Source organism: Haliaeetus albicilla, chromosome 8 (genome assembly GCF_947461875.1).
Source record: "Haliaeetus albicilla chromosome 8, bHalAlb1.1, whole genome shotgun sequence".
Taxonomy (NCBI): Eukaryota; Metazoa; Chordata; class Aves; order Accipitriformes; family Accipitridae; genus Haliaeetus; species Haliaeetus albicilla.
Genome location: NC_091490.1, coordinates 17,030,524 through 17,052,238, shown reverse-complemented (window position 1 = coordinate 17,052,238; position 21,715 = coordinate 17,030,524). Strand labels below are relative to the sequence as shown.

At 36.8% G+C, this 21,715-nt stretch overlaps 1 protein-coding gene across 6 annotated transcripts in view; it reads left to right on the top strand.

The window, feature by feature from the left end:
- The window catches only part of COL24A1 (collagen type XXIV alpha 1 chain), a 152,400-nt gene extending 130,757 nt beyond the window's left edge, over positions 1-21,643 (top strand). For 4 of the 6 annotated variants that reach the window (XM_069789140.1, XM_069789141.1, XM_069789137.1 and 1 more), the window contains 14 exons: positions 221-328; positions 2,871-2,978; positions 4,469-4,576; positions 4,664-4,717; positions 5,012-5,074; positions 6,303-6,356; positions 7,929-7,964; positions 13,563-13,598; positions 13,693-13,719; positions 14,784-14,849; positions 15,562-15,730; positions 17,097-17,206; positions 18,286-18,501; positions 20,196-21,643. In XM_069789140.1, the coding sequence (XP_069645241.1) occupies positions 221-328; positions 2,871-2,978; positions 4,469-4,576; positions 4,664-4,717; positions 5,012-5,074; positions 6,303-6,356; positions 7,929-7,964; positions 13,563-13,598; positions 13,693-13,719; positions 14,784-14,849; positions 15,562-15,730; positions 17,097-17,206; positions 18,286-18,501; positions 20,196-20,342 (1,302 nt within the window). In that variant the 3' untranslated portion in view covers positions 20,343-21,643. Of the gene's footprint in view, positions 1-220; positions 329-2,870; positions 2,979-4,468; positions 4,577-4,663; positions 4,718-5,011; positions 5,075-6,302; positions 6,357-7,928; positions 7,965-13,562; positions 13,599-13,692; positions 13,720-14,253; positions 14,321-14,783; positions 14,850-15,561; positions 15,731-17,096; positions 17,207-18,285; positions 18,502-20,195 lie in introns of those variants that run through there. The other 2 variants (XM_069789138.1, XM_069789142.1) reach the window with 2 other exon arrangements.
- The last annotated feature ends 72 nt before the right edge of the window (positions 21,644-21,715 follow it).

Genomic DNA, 21,715 nt, shown 5'->3' with positions numbered 1-21,715 from the left:
CTGAAGTTGCTCAGATCCCACAACACAAGAAGTCTAAGGTTAAGCCAACAGCATTTTAAACCAAACATCCTAACTCAGAGCTCCCTCTACAAGTATTCATTTGTGTCACTGGGTCTGTTATTATGTAGGGTTTAGGAAATACTGTGACTGAAATCTAGTTCTCTGATGGTGAAGATGAAGAGAGCCAATGGTGCTATGTTTGATGTGAATTTGTTTCAAGGGAAAACCAGGCCCAGCGGGGCAGAAAGGAGCAGTTGGGTACCCTGGACCAGAAGGCATTCCTGGGAACTCTGGCAAGCCTGGGCTGTCAGGGAAGCCTGGCCCTAAGGTAAGTTGCTTTCCACATTGCCTCTCTTTATGTCATTTTGCATTACAAATTTTCTAAGGGTAGGGTATTTAAACAGAAGGAACCATTCTCAGTTCCTTGAGCATCTTGAAAATTAGACTGATTCTTTTGTTTTCTTTCTCTTTTGCTCCTGATATTCTGGTCAGGATCTAAAGTTAGCGTAAGTGTACTGTGAGAAGAACTATTTCATTAGCATATGTTAGTAGTAACTACAACTAAGTGAAAATGCTTTCTTAATTAGAGAGGCTTCACAGTTCTGTTCCTGAAAACAAGCCATAGACCCCAACTAAGGCTGTTTCCTCTCAGACTCTGAGATAATCCCATGTTTTCCTTATTGTCTTTGAACTGTAACCTATGTCTCTCAACCTAAGCAATTCTAAAGCTTTGCCCAAAACCAGTGAAAAAGAGTATTAGGTGTCTGAGGTACCTGGAAGCATTCTTGGAAACAGGTTTTTTGTCTGTCTGTTCTTTGCTGTGGGCCAAGGGTGGTGACCTGCTGCTTCTGGGAGCAGTGACAAAGCTCTTTGCCTATTCACTCCAGAGAAGAGGGAGAAAATTCCTATAGTTGTTCTCACTGTTGAAAGTCTGATCACTTTGATTTCAAGTATGGTATTTCTCAGTAGTTCTAGTTAGATGGACCAGTAATTGTTATAAAAGGATGCCAAGTTAGATTTAGTGTTAGGAATTATCCAAGGTGCCGAATGAGGCGCTGTTACAAGTATAAATTTCCTATCTGGTTGAACAAAGAGGAAGTTAAACAAGCTACCCGTAGGGGGCAGATGTACCTTATTCGAGCCTCTTCAGTTTCAGGTAATGTCCTACTGAACCTCTTCCAAGTACTTAAAATTATTTGGAGCTGGATTTAGGAGTATTACCCCAAAGAATTCTTACATTTTTGCCTTTCCACTCAAAATGTCATCCTTTGTATTAAAAAAGACTCCATTACTCCATAGTAACAATATATAGTAGCATTATAATTTGTAATAAGGAGAGGCTTGTAACTGATTTTTGCCACAATGGATAAAAAGAACAGAACTTTTGCTATGTAAGTTTATCAGTCCATCAGGCTATGAACCACGGTACTATATTCAAAAGCCCTGAAAATCACATTTAATATAAAAATCCTCTTTCATATAACACTTTTATTTCTATGAATGCTTAACCGAATGTCATATGAAATAAGAAAGAAGATAAATATCTATATGTATGTATATATTTCTATTAAATGACATCACAGAAACATTCATTTGGATGGTAGCAGATTTCCATTTTGTATTTTTTAACATGTCAAAATTGGCTTAACTCCATGTACTCAGTAACAGTTTTTTCCATTAAAAATAGTTGCTTTTGTTTATAGTCTGATGTTCTCATATGTTTTCATAACAAATGTTCTGATTTTTCTTCATGCGGTAAAGTTATTGTATGTGAATCCTGACAAGAGTGTACACAATCATACTAGTATTATCAATATGTCTGACATTTATAAATAAGCATGTTGAATTTTGCATGCTTCTGTGGCAAGGTAGTCTCATTTTGTTTCTTGATGTGGAGTTCCTTCTTCCTGAAAAAATGAATGCTGTGAATCTCAACCATATTTTCAGCCCACCTGTCATGAATGAATTCAGCATCTTGTTTTCATTGGAAGGAGCTCCTTATGATAAGCTCAGACATCACGCAACACGCATCCAACAACCATCTCAAGGAGTCATCTTCTATAATTAACGGAGATTAGTGCTCTCTTACTGCATATTTCAAAACAGAGTTAGAAAAGAATTAAATAGGGATCAGCGCTAAAGGCTATTAATCTGAACATGCAAATTTTCGGGTCTGGGAAAAATTTTAGGTATCATAGAAACTATTCTGTATAATTCCCTGTGGGAGATAAAAGCAGTCACTGGTATACCCATGAGTGCTTCCATATATACTTGAATGCACAATTACTGTGGACAGAAGATTACTTACTATTTCTAGATCATTGGTAACTAAGCTGGTGATCCAACTGGGCAAGGTCCTCTTTAGGAGGGTGCTAACAGGGAAGATGCCTTGCATAAGCCCAAAGAGGCAGTTGATTCTCTTGAATGTTCTCAGAAGGTCTAGGTAGGTGATCCCATACAAATGACATCAGGATATGTTTAGGGTAGGACAGAACAAGGTTTAAGACGAGCACTGAACTGAACAACTGCAATGGGCTGTGGCATGGGTAGCATTTGCTTTGCTGACAGTCAGTGACTTGTTAAACTATAATAACTTGACTCAGAAACGTCGATCCACCCCACAGTTAAAGCATATGTGGCTTTGTTGCTAAGTATGATGGCGTTTTGCTTTTGGAATATTAGCAGAAATCCAGATGATACTGCTGATCATTGTCTTTCCATGTATTTTGATGTACTGTCAATGTGTGTCCACATACACAGAAAGCATTAAGTGGCTTTGACTGATTTTATGTTATGTGCCTGTTTTAGCATACAATGAAAAAACAAGTTTGGCTATTCTGCTTGTAATCAATTATTTTCAATTTCTTAAGGGTAATAAAGGAAACTCAGGCTTGCCAGGTCTGGCAGGTTATCCTGGAGCTCGAGGTCCCAAGGGATTGCCAGGCATGCCAGGGCCGATGGGAGCACCCGGACTAAAGGTACACACATGGGATCTTGTTTAAGTACAGTATTACTGATACTGCTTAGTCTTCATACTGCATCCAGTGATTGTGGAACCACTGTGCTACTGTTAATCATATGAGTAATTGACATCAAAACTTACTTGAAGGGTAAGACTGCAAGTTGTGCTGACCTCATTTCTATAAACTGTAATTTGAAAACAGAGGTCCCATCCATCTGGATGCTATTCCCAACTCCAGAAGCCATTCAAAACACTTTGTATTTATTCACTCAAAGCTTTAGAGCCAAATGTTTCCTGACTTTTCTTTTTAAACTCCTGTAACTACTAGAACAGTTTGAATGATTTGAACATCTAAGCAATCTGTTAGCAGAAAAGTACTGTCATTTCAAGCCTAAATCCCAAGTTTGGGGGCTAACAAGCATGTCTGGGGTATCCATTTATCAGAGGACTTAAATTGTTCTTCTTCAACACTGTCAGAAAGAAAGAAATCTGAGAGTGCTCTGGTTTCCAGGCGGTTCCAGGTACCTGACATCAGCATATCCTCATATTAGTTAGACTCATTTCAGTGGTAAAAGAAGCAAAGAATGGAAACATTACAGATAATTTTCTCCATTTAGAATAGGATTTTTCATCTAAAATCATGATTTTCAGTGCTCTGTGAGATTTTATTGGTAAGCAGTTTTTTAAAATGTGAAAACTTGGGGGCAGAAATACTGCCTTCGTTACCTTTTAGTGAAAATATTTTAGTATAAACTGCATTCGCTATTTGTAGTGTTTATTGCCAGTGCTCCCAGTCTGGAGACTCCTTTGTCTCGACAGTGAGCCGTAGGAGGTAGTTCCTGCTTGGAAGTGCTTGCAATCTGAAAAAGTCAGGGAATAGATTAGGTGATGGAAAGCTGTTACACATAGTGCAAAATAAACATTAAGAGTCGACATACTGAGGCCAAAAGTCTGTTAGAGCAGAAAGATAATACCTAGGAAAGAGTGTAAGTGCAAAGGAAGCATGAAAGGTGTATATTCACAGCCTTAATTGCAGTTCAGTAACCTCCTGAGCTAGACGTGGTTTCTGTGTATCTCATTGTCCTCAGAGGATTTCTTTTGCATGAATTGTCTAGTTTCCATTTGAATCGATGTAAAATTTTAGTCTAACAGCAAGGAGTTCCACAACTATACTATGCCTTGCTCAGAGGATTACTTTTTAAATTTACTTCTAACCTGCCTGTTCTGTATTTTGTTTTGTGAATTTTGCTTGCACTGGGAGATACCATACTGGAAATGATCCAACATGTATGGTTTTTGCATGTTTCCAAGTCAAGGAACAGTCAAGTCACATTTGCATTTTAGTGAATGTGTAATTATTGAAAGCATTCCTGATGGAAATAAAGTGAATGGAGTAGGTCTACTTCTTAGAGAGAAAGCACATTCCACACTTCTGCCAGGAAACCTATCTTTACATTTATAACTGTCTTCATTGTAATAAAGGATATATTATCTTCCTATTGACAGGGTGAGAAAGGGCTTCTGGGTCATCCAGGAAAGCGAGGCAAAAGAGGCCTTCCAGGATCACAAGGTGATCAAGGACCAGCAGGAGACACTGGGCTGAAAGGACAGACGGTATGTAATCACAGCTGTTGATGCAAAACAAGTAGTCCAAGAGTTACCAACATGAAATAATAGTAAGGATGCCTGCTCCTATTACAGGGAGAAGATGGAGATCAAGGTTTAATGGGGTTTCAAGGATTCCCAGGTCCAAAAGTATGTGCTCATTCTTTTTTTTAGATCTTAAGCCATTTACAGAGTGAGAACATTAGGAAAGCATACAATTAATCAGCTTTAACAATAAGTTGTTCAAAATCTATCTGAACTGTTGGAACATTTTAGGCAGAACTGGGTACTCCATGTCCAAGGACAAACATTCTGGGTCAGTGCACTTGGTATTTTCACTGTTACTGCTCTTAGAAATTATCTTACTTTCACTGATTACAAGAGATTGAAGCAAGTGGATAGCTAATGTCCATGTCTGATTAAACTGTTCCTTTGCATTTTCAGGGTCCTGCAGGGGACATTGGCTTGGTTGGAATTCTGGGCCCCAAAGGTCCAACAGGCCAAGTTGTAAGTGTTTCACTCCATGAAGGGCATTGTCAGGATGACTTGCAAGTGGCACGTGTTTTTAATTTAGGAAATCATCTTTTTTCTTATTAACAAGGCCAGAACCCTCTAACCGAACCTTTCTCTCTGAGACTATGACTCCAGTAGAAGCCCTTCCCTTGTACTGCAACACTGCTCTGGTTGCAGCATGTGTACAGATACACAAGCAGAGCTGGGCTCTTAATCTTGAAGGAAAAAAGCAAGCTCTGCTGACAAAGTGTGGCTCTCCTAGTATAATTTAATCTACACAAGTAGCCTTATCGCTGTCATATCTTTGTCTATTGGGGTTGAACATTTTCTTCTTACTGGCAACAATGCTGATTGTATAACCCTGTCCTACAGCAAAAGAAAAAAGGGTCAAACTTTGCCTGCAGTAAGACAAAGTGGTGCTCAGGCATTATTGATTAATAGGTAGTCTTTTTTTTAATAAATATTTTATTTTTATCTGTAAGGTTACTAACCTGCATTAGCTCATTCTTCATGACACCTTCTTCATGACATTCTACTTTGCAGCTCACCAAAAATGTGGAAGCATCTTCAGCATTTTGTAATATTGGGGAGTGTGCATCCAGTTTACAGCATCAAGTGATAAAGAGGGAAAGGTTGCAGCATGGAAGGCCTTACTACAAAATGTTCTTCTCTCACTGCTGCCATTGCCATCACAGAACTGTATCAGTTCAGTTAACCAGATGCAGAGCAGCAGCTTTAGGGGCATGTTCTTATAACTACTTTCTTTTTCTAAACATTCCTATACAAGACAAACACTGGAAATGAGCAGTTTGCTCTAAGTGAAATGGAACAGGAAAGTAACATTTCAGCAGCACTTACCGGCAGCCACACAAGAGGACTTGTGGGCAGTAATATAGCTCCAAGATATAGTTGATTGTAGGTCAATAAATATGTGGTCTTTGGTAATCAGAGTACTTAAGTTCCCACTGGTTTTAATGCATCAACTTTCACATAAAAGAATGCGTGTGGGCTTTCCAAGCAAAACTATTACTAATTATTAAAATAATTACCTTGCTGATTTTTGTAGCAATGTGTACTCAATATTCAGAAAGAGAATATCACCATGATCTTTTGGATATTTGCCAGGGCTGTCTGCTGAGCAATTTTAAACTAGGACAAGTCATGAGGATTTTTCTTCATTTTGAAAACATAGTGGACTAATAAATTCTTTGCTTGTTTACAGGGATATATTGGCCCTGTTGGTCAAGAAGGCATAACAGGCCCAACTGGCAGGCCTGTAAGTTTCCCTTCTCTTTTGCATAATTTGGTTATTTCACCTACCCTTATTTTTAACAATCTGTTTTGCAACTAGCAACCTTCTCATTTTTCTGTTTGCAAATAGCAACTAACAGGACCGTGTTATACTATGCTGGTAAGTTAACGTATGTGACTCCAGCACCTGTAATACAAACAAGAGAAAAATGACACAAAAGTCATTGCAGTGGCCTTCTAAGTACAGTATACAGACAGTGTGCCTACAGGGGTAGTGGGCAAGTCAAGGTGTAAAATAGTACATAGTAACTACCACCTGGATATTCTTTCTCAGCCCTAGGTCTAAGACATATTTAGAGAGTATCCACACTTGGTTTCAATGTAGTTTATTTTTTATGTGTTGATTGGGCTGAACTGTTTGGAGTACCCCTCTAGACATGCTGAGAGTGTCCACAAGCCCTTGTTGGGGTGTTCCAGATGCTGGTCAGGTCCCCGTTACAACTTGAACATCTTCTTGACCTTTCTGACAACCTTCAGTGCACCCTAGATTCCCTGCAGTGGGGGAGCTCTGCACTCATCCCTGTTTCCATTCCTTGTCACACTCCCTGTGCCAGAGACAGAGCAGTGTTCTGCAAGGGCACCCTCTGGCTCATGTCTGCAGACTACCCAGCCATATCAGGTAGTTTTAGAAGCTCTTTGTACCACCCAAGTTCCTCTGTCTGTTCAACAAGGAGTGAATGAGACCGTCTAAAAATTGAAATAATAGTCATAAAAATAACAGGAATATACAATAAAAGCAATAAATACAAATATTTACAAGTGAAAAGGAAGGGAGAAGGGAAATTTTCCTTCTATAATTAGACTATTCTTTCCACTTGTTGGGAAAAAGACAGTACTTTGTCTTCTGCATTCTTTTCAGTCCCACTCAGGAGGAAAAATTTACAGTTGCATATACTTGTATGAAGGCTTTTAATAGACTTCATAGTGAATGTAATAGTTTGCCATTATCACTAAGAAAGCATTACAATTGGAGATTACTTCTATATGTTATGAAATGCTGCTATCAAAATGCAAAATTCTTCCAGAGATGAAGTGTAAGATTGTTACCATCTTTGGAAACACAGTTTAAGTGCAAAACTAGCCAAAAATGCCTTGAAGACACAAAAACAGTGTCTAATCTGACTGTGAGAGGAGAACTAATGGGGTAATAAAAACAGATATGTAACCAACGGATTTCTTCAGTGATGGAGAGTACTGAGTTTTGTTCTCTACTCTTAAGATCGTGAAGCACTGATGTATTACAGTGGATCAAGCTATAGAGAATACAGCGGATTGACAGGGAGAACCCTGACAGTTAAAATTACTGAAAAAACCGGTATTTACAATCTGAAGAAAACAGCTTTCCACATATAGGAATTACAAGATGTTTTCAACTAGTTTAGTTTTCTAGTAGTACAGGAAAATTAAAGCCCCAGAGTTCCACAGATGATACGGGGCTTTTCATGTGAGCAGTATAACTCTCATGGATATTAATCTGCTTATTTCAATCCTAGGCAGCTAGAAAGCATACTGGATTAACAGCTTCTCTTTCTTACAGGGACCAAGAGGTGAAAAGGGCACAAGGGGTGAAATGGTAAGATGAAACAATTTTTATGCTTTCATTTTTTTGGCTGTGTAAAAACTATTCCTGTGTTACACTGAATGTACTCTTGCATGCTCTGAATGCCAGACAGTCATGTTGTGCTCCTGGAGAGCGCTGGCCAAGAAAGTTGGTAGCATGAGTCAAAGTCTGACCTTTTCTTGTTCAGGTTGACTTATGTAGATATGCCCAGTGGGTGTGTGCTGTCGGGCAGTATGGCCCCTGATCATATAGCAGACACATACTCCAAACCTGTCCCAGTTCAGATCTGAAAGGAAAATCCTTTGTCACATTTGTTGTCAATGCTCCAGTGCCTCACAACACAGCATGCATACACATGTTCATACATCTATATCATCTTGTCTAGAGAGGGAGAGGTTTAGGAGAAGCCTAGAGCTGAGGATGAGCCTCCATGCTGTGTATGCCAGCTCGAGTAGCAGTAGGCAGCATTGATAGGTTTTGAAGTTGCTGTGTCTCATTTTTCAGTAAGAATATTACATTAGTTTTTGTGCATTAATAAATGTTGGATTTGATTACAAAACTCTGGTAGAGTTAGTAAAATCTCCAATTAATAATGGCTGTGTGAAATCCATTAAATTATCATATTTACAGCAAATATGAATACAACGATAGTTGATACCTATGACATTACTTCTATGGCAGGTTTATAATGAGTTCCTCTTCCAGTAACTAGCCAATGTGATCTTGTTCCTGTTGCTCTTACCCTGCCTTTCAGCCCACCTCACTTAGTCATTTAGTTTCTCTTGGTTTATTGTATTTTGCTTTTAGCAGCCACCTGTGTAGAATTCCAACCTAACTGCCTTATAAAAGTTCTGAAAAATATATCAGAAGTATTCAAAATTGCTTAAAGAATTAAGGAATTGGAACTAAGCTTGCTGTACATGTCTTGGGGAACTTTCCTCTTTGATTCTAATGCTCTTGAGGCAATTGCTATCTCAGAATAAGAGGAAAACTAGTTTCTTAATTCATGCTGCTATTAAGCATCTTAACTGTCTCTTTCTACTGTTTGTTCATAAGAATTGCAATGACAGCATAGAGCTAAAAATGCAGAGACTTCAAAAATAATAATAAATAACATCCCAAATGGTGAACAAGAAACACCCGTTTCCATTATTGGTGCTGGTGTTTAAGAAGTTATTTCCTAAAAAAGTTCTTGACTTAATCAAGATTAATTAATCTCCTAAGACTGTCTTCAGAAGAATGTTTAATTTTAAATCATATACAGTGGCATTAGTTTGTATTATGTAGCTAAGAAAAGGATTTATTTCCAACTATTTTCAGATACAAACGAGAGAAAATTATTTTCATCCAACTGTGTATTCTGAGTTTTAATTTATACCTTTAAAATTGATGTTGGCATTCTTCCTAGAATCACAAAGATTTTAACTGTTTTGTAGCAGTCCAAGTTTTAGTTACAGTTTTTAGTCTGTCAGGGATACAGTGTTCATTACTAGAAAAAAATGTCCTTTTATGCCCTGAAAAACATGGAATGTAAAATCGTGTCTCCCTGTTGAGGTCAGCGGTGAACCAAAGTTCAGGTCCTGTAGGCTATTTCTAGAGAAAAATTGATAGTGTCAGAAGCAGCGTTGCTTGAAAAATTTTAATTAAAATTATTTTTCAATTCAAAATATTAATATTACTGTGATTGAAACATTTAGAAAAACATGGAATACATTTTGGAATATTGTTTCAGAATTCTGACATTTCTGAAAGTGTGTTTTCATTTTCTTTTTTTTTTATTTCATGGCGTGTCACATAATGAATTATAATACAGAGTCATAGGATAATCGAGGTTGTAAGAGATCTCAAGACATTTCTAGACCAACCTCCTGTTTAAGAGAGTCAGCTTTATTCAGCTGGCTCTTGAAAACTTCCAGGGATGGAGATTAGCTAATCTCTTTGGGCAATGTGTTCCAAAGTGTGACTGTCCTCAAGGTGAAAAAAGATATGATATGATAAAGCATAATCCATAATTTTCTATTATAATCATTTATTTTAGATTTACAGTCATTAATGGCAGCTACTACACTGTACTATGTATCAGACTATTACATTGCAGGATGTTATTAGGCTTTACCCTTTATGAGATATGGTGACATCAAAATGACAGAAGTGGTCAGGGAAAGCTTAACATTAATCATTTTTGTTAAAAATACTTTGTTTCTTGGAAAATTTCAGAAGTCATGGAAAATATGGAAGCCCTTGGGATTGTTCATGCTTTCAAAGTTAAGCATATATATCATTGCATGTAAAATCAGGGCCTTACGGTATTAGAAAAAGATTGGTGTTTTGGCCTTTGAACTTCTGTGCCAGCAATCAAATTGGGTGATTAAAGAATTAAAGAGCACACTAATACTAATTGTTCTATTCTCTGCTTTTGTTATTATGAACTGGAATTGCACTTTTCTCACTTAAATTCTAATGTGATCAAAGGGTAAATTAAGTAGATTTGTAAAGGTAATCCTGTACATTCCAGTAAAACATTTAGCAATTAACTTAATCCATGAAAAGTGTAATTTAACCTTATTTTGCTGCTCTGCAACAGAAAGAAAGAATTTTTATAACATCTCTACAGGAGTTTCAACACGCTCTGTGCAGTTTCATTATATTTTAAAGGCTTGTAACAGTAATTGATATAGCCCCCTGAAGTTTTAACGCATTTAAGAAATATAACAACCCCAAAAGTAGTTCACTGGAGTTAACAAATAGCATTCAATACTTACCTCTTTTTCACATGGGTTTTATTGGAAAGGAGACAGAGAATCAAGACAAATCACATTCCTCTCTTGCAAAATACCTTAAATTCATTGGAACAGTGCAGGTTTTGATTTTTAAAATATTCAGTTCTATCTCAGAAACCACTATAAATTTGAACTGTTCTTGTCCCAAGACTTTTTGAGTCTTAAAATTGTGACACATGCCAAAAACATAGAACATTAACTGAAGCATTCAGTCATCTGAAAAATCTGCTGGAATGTCTAAATCTCAGCACTCAGAACAAGGACATCTATTCATCAGAGAGCAGTGGTTACTTAGGGATAAACTGTTGAAGACTGTGCCTTGCCTTGACTTGGTATTTGCATAATCAAGTCCTGAACCAAGATAAACAAAGACATCCTTACGCTGTCAAATTAATTTCTCAAGTTTCTTTTTCACACTTTCGTTTTATACTAAACATACTTCACCAAGCATGATCAGACAGTCCAGTAATATATCCACATGGGATTGAAGGTATCCTGCAGCAGTCTAACAGCACCTGAGTTGCTGATCTGATTAATTAAATGTGGAGGTCAGTCTTCTCAGCTGGCATACAACAGTGTAGCTCTGTGAAACCGACTTGATTTGCAGCAGCTGAGGGGCTACCCCAAAACAATGAGTGTCATCTCTGCAAACTCATCTTTCATCAGTTTTGTAATAATGAATAACAACAATAATATTTTATGCCTATTTAATAGGATTTCAAAGAAAATTTCAAGCTGGGCAATAATCAAACTCAGAAGAGTAAAAGGAAGCTAGGTACTTGCACAGAACCCACTGGGATTTCTATACTACAATATATGCTAAAATGACTTATGCTGTGATTTCCATTTTCCAACATTAATCATTAACGTCTTTATAAAATATCAGTAAATATTACCTAAAAGATGGCTTAGAGTCCCTTCTACAGGTGTAAGTGGATGAAACATAAATAAATAGGGTCAGGATGCATCTGTTGAAAAGCTGACAATGTTTACAGTCCCTAGAGCTTATGCCATTAAGGTCATCTTAGTTAAGTATCAGATGACCATCTCTCTAAACACCCAGAAATCGCTTCAGTTTTGATTCTCCCCTATTCTCCAAAGAACATGTGTAAAACATGGGTCTTGGCCTCAAAGCCATTTGTAGTCCCACAGCACAGCTTCGTTGCTTTAGATCTGGTGCTAGGATCTACATGATGGCCCCCACTTTTCACACCCTTCATAATCCAGCACCTGAACCCCTCTGGCATGGCCATGGCAGGTGATGTGCAAGGCACACTTAACTTGTGCAGCTGTGGAGGTCATAGCGACCCCTGACAGATGCATTCCCCAGTAGCTACCAAGTGCTCTGCCTTATGAATATGTCTAGAGGTAGTAAGAAATGCAGCTGGTATTCTCCTAAGAACTGATAAATTTGGAGCCTCAGTGACTTAAGTAAATCACTCCTATCTGCTTTGAGATCCTTTTTTTAAATATACATGAATTAATGTTAGATTGAATCTGACCTTTCTTTAACCATTTCCAGCTGCCCTTGCTGGTGGCAGCTTGAAGCACAGCTCAAGTTCAGCAGTTGTAGCATGCAGTGACACTCACACAGATCTTGCTGTGAAATCTCACAGCAGGAATACTTCTTATTACTATATTAAGTGATTTACAACTTAATAGCTCTTTAACTAGATCAGTTTCGCAATATTTGCCAGCATGACCGTGTCAGATAATATCATTTCTCTTTTGGCAGACACTCAGTACTAGTGTGACCGTACTGGCTTTTGCTGGAACAGCTTATTGTGCTTGAATAATTGGTACAAGCAGCACTGGCTAAAGAATGTTTTGCTTAAATTAACTCAGTTATGTTAAAAGGTTTTACTAATACATGGTACAGGTCTGGCCTATGCCTTTCATTCCTCCTTCTTCTCTTTTGCTCGAACTAAGGCACTGACACCTATTCTTTTCCTTGTCATTGTTCTTGCTATTGTTTATGCTACAGCAGCTCCTAGAGGCTTTGAGTATGTAGAGAATGAAGAGACTCTAACAGAGACACAAGTATCGCTGTATATTAATAAACATTCATAATTGTTCCATCTTAATATGAATAGTTGCTAAAAGAAAGGATAATTCAGATGAGGTTATAGTTTTGGGCAGGGTCCATGTCCAACCATAAGGCAAGCCTAAAACTTAGATTTAAGACTATGTGCATTGTAGGCACTATAAGCTGGGGAAAAGCAGCTGTTCCTTCTCCTCCTCTCCTCCCCACTGCATCATCCTAAACACGAAAATGAATGATGCCACTTATGATGAGGAAATAAGGGCATAACTTCTTGAATATGAAGGAAGCCTGCAATATCACTGTTAAACAATGAGCATAACATGTTCTGGCTGAAAATTTACACTGCTCTGATGGAGCTAATAAATGCCTAGCAGATACTCATAGAGTAAAGTGGATCAGTTAGTTTTTTACAACCACCCATAACATTATTTACAATGCTTTCATGATCGTTCATCCCTTGTAGTACTTGTAACATGCATATAATGCTGGCACAAGGTATAGCACATTATATATTAATACTTTGTGTGACTTCTAATGTTCCCTTAACATCAAAAGCAATTGCATAAACAAGTAACCAGACAACCCCACAATTCTAACAGGAATATTCAGGTGTTAACAGAGTATGGTACTTTAACAATAATAACTAACAATTTACAGCTTTACCAAAACCAATATCACATTTTATTCTATGTATGTATTGCGGCATTTTGTGATTTAAAAAATACATAAATGTAAAAGCAGAGATGTTCACCTATAACTGTTGCATTTTATCTCCATTTCTTTTAGGGGCCTCAGGGACCTCAGGGCCAGCCAGGACCACCAGTAAGTGCATAAAAAAAATGCCTGTATTTTTCCATTGTGATTGCATTATATAAACATGTGAAGCACCTAATATCTTGTTTCTCCCATTCTCTAGGGACCACCTGGACCACCAGGACCAAGAGTAAGTTCTGTAACAACCATAACGTACAATACAGTCCTTTTTTGAAAGTTAAAATAGCAGGAACCTCTTCAAATGCATTGCTTCTTCCATCACTGCACATGAAATGCAAATACATTTTTCTACAACTTCCATCACTACAGTAATACATTTTTTGAACCTTCCATCTTACACTGTCAGTTCTGTTCTGCATGCTGTTGAGCCCTCAACAGGCAACGCTCATGGACATGGTCATACTTTTGACATGGGTTAACTCAGTCACATTCTGAAAGGTATTTCTCCTGTTCTGTACTTGAACACTCTGAAAGATAGCAACAGAAAATTTTGTGCTATTTCTGGCCCAGATGTTCTCCCTATATATATACACACACAGAGATTTTGTTTGTTAAGGGATTGTGCCAATTAGGACAGACTCAATATCTGACGTGTCCTAAAGCTGTAATGATATATGTAATCTGAGAACAAATTGCAAGAACTAGATGCTTGTGTGGGTGACTTAATTCTTTAAAAATAAACAAATCTGTTGTCTGGGTGTAGTATATACCTCACACAAAGTTTAGAGAATGAAGATACACAAGAAACGGGCTTCCTCCTTCAGAGGAAGGTCAGTCTTGGTATTTGTTCATGCATCATGAAGACTACTTTGATCTGTCAGCTGCTGATGGCTGCTTGAGATATTCTTTGTGTGCTTCTCTGTAAAGGAATAACACCTTTTCACGCTTACCTGGATTGGTTTTCTTAAGTATATAAATTAAATGGCTGGGACAAATAAGTTGGGACATTGGTCTGTGACAACTATTATAATATTTTTGTTCCAGGAGTATGATCATTAAATTGGGTATGGGGATACTAATAAAAATCAAATATGCTTTTTCTGTATGCATGCTTGCATTCTTTGGAAATGGAAGGGAGGATCCTATTTTAAAAGTGTTTACAATGAATTATTTTCTAAAATGACAAAATAACAAAGCTATCATGTATGTTGCTACAGTGCTCAAAGAATTTACCACCTGCATTTTAGAATATTCCTGTTCATCTTTTTATATTCTGAAATATCTTTTTTTCAGAAACAAGTGGACATCAATGCTGCTGTTCAAGCTTTGATTGAGTCAAATGCTGCACTGCAGATGGAGGTAATATATTTGAATGTATTTATATTGTCATACAAGATATGCAATTATATCAGGGCTTCTTTACAAAGACTTAATTTAAAAGGAATCATGGATAGCAAGTAATTACTGCAGAATATAATTAAACATGCTAGAATTTATAGGATACAATTGAAATGAACTTAAGAAAAACAGCAGCATTTCAACTTTTTTTGTCATCATTGGCAGTAATGGAAGTTTACTGACTACCACACATAGCAGACTGTATCTGTTCAGCCACAGATAATAGTGGCATTTAGGCCTTGATCCAAAAAATACTGACATATATGCAAATGTTTGGTCCCACTGATTGCAAGAAAATTCCTTACATGGGTGAAGTCAAATACATTTGCATATATTTTCTAGGTTAAGGGTAAGAGTAGATTTCACTGTTTGAAATCTGAAACTGCTAAGTATACAATAAAAATCCTGTATCCACATTTTATGTCAACATGTCATAATGACGTATTTGCATGATCTTAACCTGCCTGTAACTTCACTGCTCTGATAATTTTAATAAAATGTACTAATTTGTTTATTGGAATATATTATTTTTACCCTGCTTTATATGGCTGATTGCATGCATTATAGATACTTTGCTTCTGTCTGGCTATTCAAAGGCCATTTGACATTTACTGCATATACTGTTGTTGTGATACTTCTTTGTGGTAACACATTTGCTAATGGCCCTTGACAGAAATACCAGAATACTGAAGTAACTTTACTAGATCACAGTACAGAGATATTCAAAACACTACACTACCTTAGCAATTTACTGCACAGCATCAAGAACCCTCTTGGCACACGGGATAACCCAGCACGCATCTGCAGGGATTTGCTTAACTGTGAACGTAAAGTGTCAGATGGTAAGTGTCCACTTTCATTAAAGCTTAAACACAACTAGGCTTTGAAATGTGTTGCTTCCAAATGTTACTTTCTACATAAAAATTCTAATGTGTAGATTTTTTTTATTATATTCTATTGCAGTGTGCCTGTCACAGCTATCTTTATTTAAGATAAAATTTCTGAATTTTAAAGATGAAAGTATGTAGCTATCTAATATTATAGAGATATTAGAGACAGATTGTGTATGTAAGTAAACAAAAGCATCCAGAAAAATTGAAACTGAATCCAATTTTGTGATTAAAAGTTCCCAAGTATTTGTAGCTAATCTTGCAATGAATTTTGTGTGGATCAGATTCTAGATTCCTAGTGAGAAAATTGTATACAATACACTATTACTGTCAGATACACTGACAGTTGTTGTATCCCAGAAGATCCTGAATGAATATTTCAAATCAAAAATAATTATTTAAACCTGTAATGTCAATGCTGTGACATAATTCAGTTTCTGAGTGGCTAATAAAATAAAAAATACCTGTAAGTATCCCTTTTATCAAGTATTAGCATTATGAAGCTGAGAAGGAAATGAGAAATGAAGTTAGAGGTTACAGGGAAATCACTGTTCCATGGCATATTTAAGGATGGATCAATTCTTTAAGACTCTAGCAGAGATGAGCCTAACCCTTATTAGAACTGTGCTCTCCTAAATAAATCTCAATCCTTTAGGGCCACAGAGGTCACTGACACAGTCCTCCAGAAGATACACACACCCATGTAAATTGTAGAGCACAAGCTCACCCATATTTAATATTAAAGGAAACTAAATCCTAATATAATTTGCATGTGGCCTATTTCTTTTATTGGACCAAATCCCATGGATTCACAATGGCAAGTACTCCTTATTACCATCATTAGGATACGTCATGTAGAAATGTCTGATGGGAGAAAGATAGTGGAGAAAGAAAGGGTCTTCGGGATGCTGTGAGAGGATGAGAATTTAGATTGATATTTTCATTCCTGAAAATATTAGCTATATAAAACTAAGCCAAACAAAAAAAGTTAAGTTTTAATACAGAAAGAGCAGACTAGAAATACCATTTGTTCTCACTATTTAGCTGTGGAAAGAGAAAACATTTTTGAAACTATGAGAGTATTCAAGTCATTGTATATGTAATCAGAATTGAATGGTTATGACAATTTTGCTCAGTGTCTGTTATTAGTAGAATTATAATAGTGAAAAGAGTTTCATATTCCTTTTCTTTCATTTCCTAGTGAAGCTGTGGTGATAATATATCTAATACTTGCCAAAAAGTATGAATATCTTTAGCAAATTGTTCAGTAACAATTGTATTTTGGTTTTCTTTACCATCTGGGATTATATACTAATAGGAAAATACTGGATTGACCCAAATATTGGATGTCCTTCTGATGCTATTGAAGTTTTCTGCAACTTCACTGCAGGTGGTCAGACATGTTTAACACCGCTGTCTGTGACAAAGGTATGCATTGCTTCCAGAGAGACTGTGTCTGTGCTGGAACTCTGAACAAATGAATGCTTATTTACTTAACTCATGAGAAGATGTTAGATTTCCAGGGGTTTTTTATGTGCATCTTTGTGGAAGGACATGACAATATTAGTGTAACTCTCACTTTGTTCATTTACTCACCTTTCATGCTGATAGAATTATTTTATTATGCTTTATACTTTTCTATACAAGGCATAAAAATAAGCCTGAAATGCTTCTAAGCTACATTAGTAACTCATCTCTCAGGGTGTCTAAGTGTAGAGATGCTGGCGTCATTGCAATGGGAAGGAAGAAAATTATGACTATTTTTCAACACTTAGTTACTTCTAAATGTCATTAGGCAGAGACTGGTTTCCTTTGTGTCATTAGTCCATGCTCCTCCTTACATGTAGTTCTTAAACCCTTGGGAACAGAAGTTTTATATTTGTGGAGTTTTGCATGTAGACTGTAGTCATTGAAGAGCATCAGAAATACCATAAAGTTCCCATACACATTCCTACATTTGGAAGATCCCTGAATATGATCTAGTCTTGGAGAAGTTCTTGTTGAGTAATGAGTAACTATATATTTTCTGTCTAAAATCAAACTATGCTTATGATTTTTTTTATTTATTTTTAATGGGATGTAGGTATTGCCAGAACCTGTGGTCTAAGAAGACTAAACAGCAGGATGATGTGGCTGCAGTTAAAACACTGCTGCTGATAATATCTTTGTTTGAATAACAAAAACATTTGTTTCGGTTTCCGTATTTAAAAATAGTGTTTTCTGCCCAGCTGTGTTTCAACAATGTTGTAAGCATTAGCAAATATTTATACTGAAGCTTTGAAAATGTCCTATGAAAGCTTCTGTTTATAGTAATCACTATAATAGAACCTAACAGCTCTCCTGAAAAATACAAATTGTGTTCTTTGGCACTGATCCCAATGTATAAACATGTATACATGGTCCCATGCCTGAACACCACACATGTATGTGTATGTCACTTTGTGTTGCTATGGCCATTCAGCATAGTCCAGCTATAAGTCTAACGATGCATTTCTCTTGGAACTTAGCTGGAGTTCGGCGTCGGAAAAGTGCAGATGAACTTCCTTCATTTACTGAGCTCAGAAGCAACCCATAGCATCACAGTTCATTGTCTGAACACACCAATGTGGGGATTAAATAAAGCAGGTGGCCAGAAAACATCTGTTAGCTTCAAAGGATGGAATGGTCAGATATTTAAAGCCAATACGCTACTTGAACCAAAGGTGCTTACGGATGAATGCATGGTAAATACTTTTTAGCACTAGCATTATTAAAGCCATAATGGAGTTACTGTTTAGGCATTATTAACTTTCTGCAAATAAATAACAATCATTCAGGTTCACATCCCTTGAAGCTTACTTCTTACCTTGTTCTGCATATGTCTCTATATGCCAAACTTTTGATATTGAATTCAACGTCTATCCAAACATAAAAGTAATTGCAGTAATACACGGTATCTATACTTGCTGTTTGCATTGAGTGTCATGTATTTCAAGACTCTACTAAGACACTTGAGAGAGATCAGAAACAGAAGTAAGGAGGTCCTCCAGGAAACTTCAGGAACAGTTACTCTGAAAATGAAAATTCAGGCTTCAGTAAGAGTTCTCTTGAGGTTATCTAACACAAAATCTCAGGTTCAGTCAGGCTGGAAATTTTTTTTTTTTTTTTTTTACAACTAAATATCTTTAAATTCATTGACTGTGAGTCAATTGTTTGGTTTTTAATAAAATAATGATGATTAGAAATGGACTCCATGGCTAACTAAAACATTAAATCATATTTGTATTTAGGAAAAATTGGAAGAGCTTATTAATTTTCTAATGCTTATTAGATTACTCCACTCACCAAGATGTGAACTATTAGGTAAATGTCTTGGTAGAACACTATGAAATATAGCAGCCAAGCATGTTACACTTTCAGTATTTTATAGCTCTACTTTCATTTACAATAATGTCAAACACGTGACATTCGTTCCATATGATGTGGGGGTGTCAAGTGAGATTTTTAATCTCAAGACAGAAAGAAAGTGGTTTTATTGAGACACTTTGAAGCTGTTATGCTTCCAACCTTCTAGCTGTCATGCTAGTGAGATGCTCTAGCCTGTGTCATGCAGATAAAGTAGGGCCATTGAAGCCCCTTCTCCCCGCTTCCCAGGTCTGTTTCGGACTGTTTTAATCCCTGAGAAAAATTAAGGCATACAGTGATGGCTATTGAGAAGTGCCATTTTTCTGAGAGGTTCTACAAGGTCTGTCGCTCTTTCTGTAGGAAACTATGCACTGTACAGATCTGCTGCAGAATCTCACACAATTCCCTCTCTGCAAGGGTTTCACTTTTCAGTGCTGTCCACTGTACTTGATGGTTTTTAAGAATGGAGTGATTGCAAACATCAAGACACTCCCAGCCTCAGACAGTGTTACAGTGTAATTTTATAATTTTTATGAGGTATCATTTTTTTACTGCAATTTTTAAAGGATTAGAATAAACAATACAAAGTTCATGGCAAAAATGGAGCCCTCATTCCCCGTGATTATTCTTCAAGGGCCTACAAAGTCATTCAAGTGCCTGTGGAGTTCATAACCTGAGACCTACTGTTCAGATTTGGAGGTGAATTTAGCAAGAAATCTAAGAGTCTATACAAGCCCAGGACTGCTTGCAAAGTGATAGGCGCTCTGCTTTGAGCTGTGTTGCACTGTGTCTGCATCTGTTCCAGCTGTATTCCAGGCTGGGCTTTTTTTACAGTTACAGTTTTGCCAGGAGTGTGCATGGTATTGCATGGGAGAAATGGCATTTGTTAAATTACACAGTTTCATTAGGAATTGCTGGGAGAAGAAATGTTTCTGTACACTTCTCCTCCTCTCATTCTATAACCACAGTTTCCATTTGTGTTTTGAAGCTTATCTTTGATATGAATCTAATATTCTGTTGCTGTATGTTGCAGATTGAAGATGGCAGCTGGCATAAGACACGGTTCTTTTTTCACACTCAGGACACTAATCAGCTTCCAGTTGTTCAAGTTAACGCACTTCCTCATCTCAAACCAGGACAGCAGCACTTCATAGAAAGTGGTTCCGTGTGCTTTCTTTGAGGTTTCTATCTTGGGTTTTTTTGCATCCACATGGAATTACTTCATAGATTGAATGCAAAAGTAATGATCCATTACAGGCAAAATTACTAGGAAACTGAAGAATCATTTTAAACAGTGTTGGTTAAAGAACCTCAGGAAGAAAAAGACTTCCTCCTATGGAGAAATGGCATTGAAAAAGAAGAGACAGACAGACAAGACTACAACAATTTTCATAAAGTAATTTGTTGGTGCTTTCTTGCATAATTTCCTGGAACTGAATATCTGAACATGGAATTTTTCAGGACCTCTAGTGTTCTTAGCAATATCTTTAACAGCACTGCAAAAAAACCCCCAACATCCTGAGGAAAGCTGGAGACATACAACACTAAGGAGCAATACTGGCTAATGCTCCTAAACGTGCAATAGCTTGTATACGAAAAGCAAATTATGCCACAGTACAATACATCTTCTTTTCTTAAACCTTGTTTTATTACAGTCCTGTGTGGACGCATACATCTTAACAGATGGCACACTACCTCTTTTGTGTTTCCTGTCCTCATTGCCTTGGTGCTCTTCATAACACAAGGTGCTTGTGGCCTTAGCAGACATTATTTGAGTCCCTTTTTATTTTTCAGACTGTATGTGCTGGTTACATCAGGATATGTTTCTGTTGTAAAGGTACTTATTTTAAATCATTGGTCACATACTTCAATGAAAACATTATTTATGTGGATTTCTTGTTTAAAATATTTTTGTGTACTGTTGTGGAAATGGTATATGAGACAGCACATTGTATATGATGCATATAGTCAGAACAGTTAGCTTTACAGCCATTGTAAAAATTGTTGTAGAAGAGCTTCCTACAGTAGTTTTGAGGTTTAGATTCTTTATTTTAATTAACAATTCTATTGCCAAAGGCATCTTAAGATGATACATTTTGTATATATTTTGTAACTTGTTGAAAAAAAAATCTACTACAGTATGTCTTCTGAATGGCTGCTGTTAAATTATAATCAGCGTTTAATCAACCTAGAAATTCCATTTTTGCAAAGTTATTAGATAATTTTTTTTAATTAAGCCTAAAATGTTCAACCATCTTTTTTTATTAAAAAAAGAACAATTTTACCATTAGGAAAAGCATTCTTTATAACGATAACGATACGCCTCTATCTATTATCAGTCCAAAGTGTGCTCAGTAGTACATGGCAAGGTGATACCAGACTATACTGGGGAGCAGGGGAGTGTTCAAACAACTTGTTTAACTGTCTTGATCCACAGGAAACCACACTTACCAAAGTATAATAAAATGAGCTTCTAAGCTATCTGTTTGTCTTTTACTATTCTGTTTTGTATTGTATAGTTCATTCTTAGTAATGACTAAAGTCCTCTAGAAG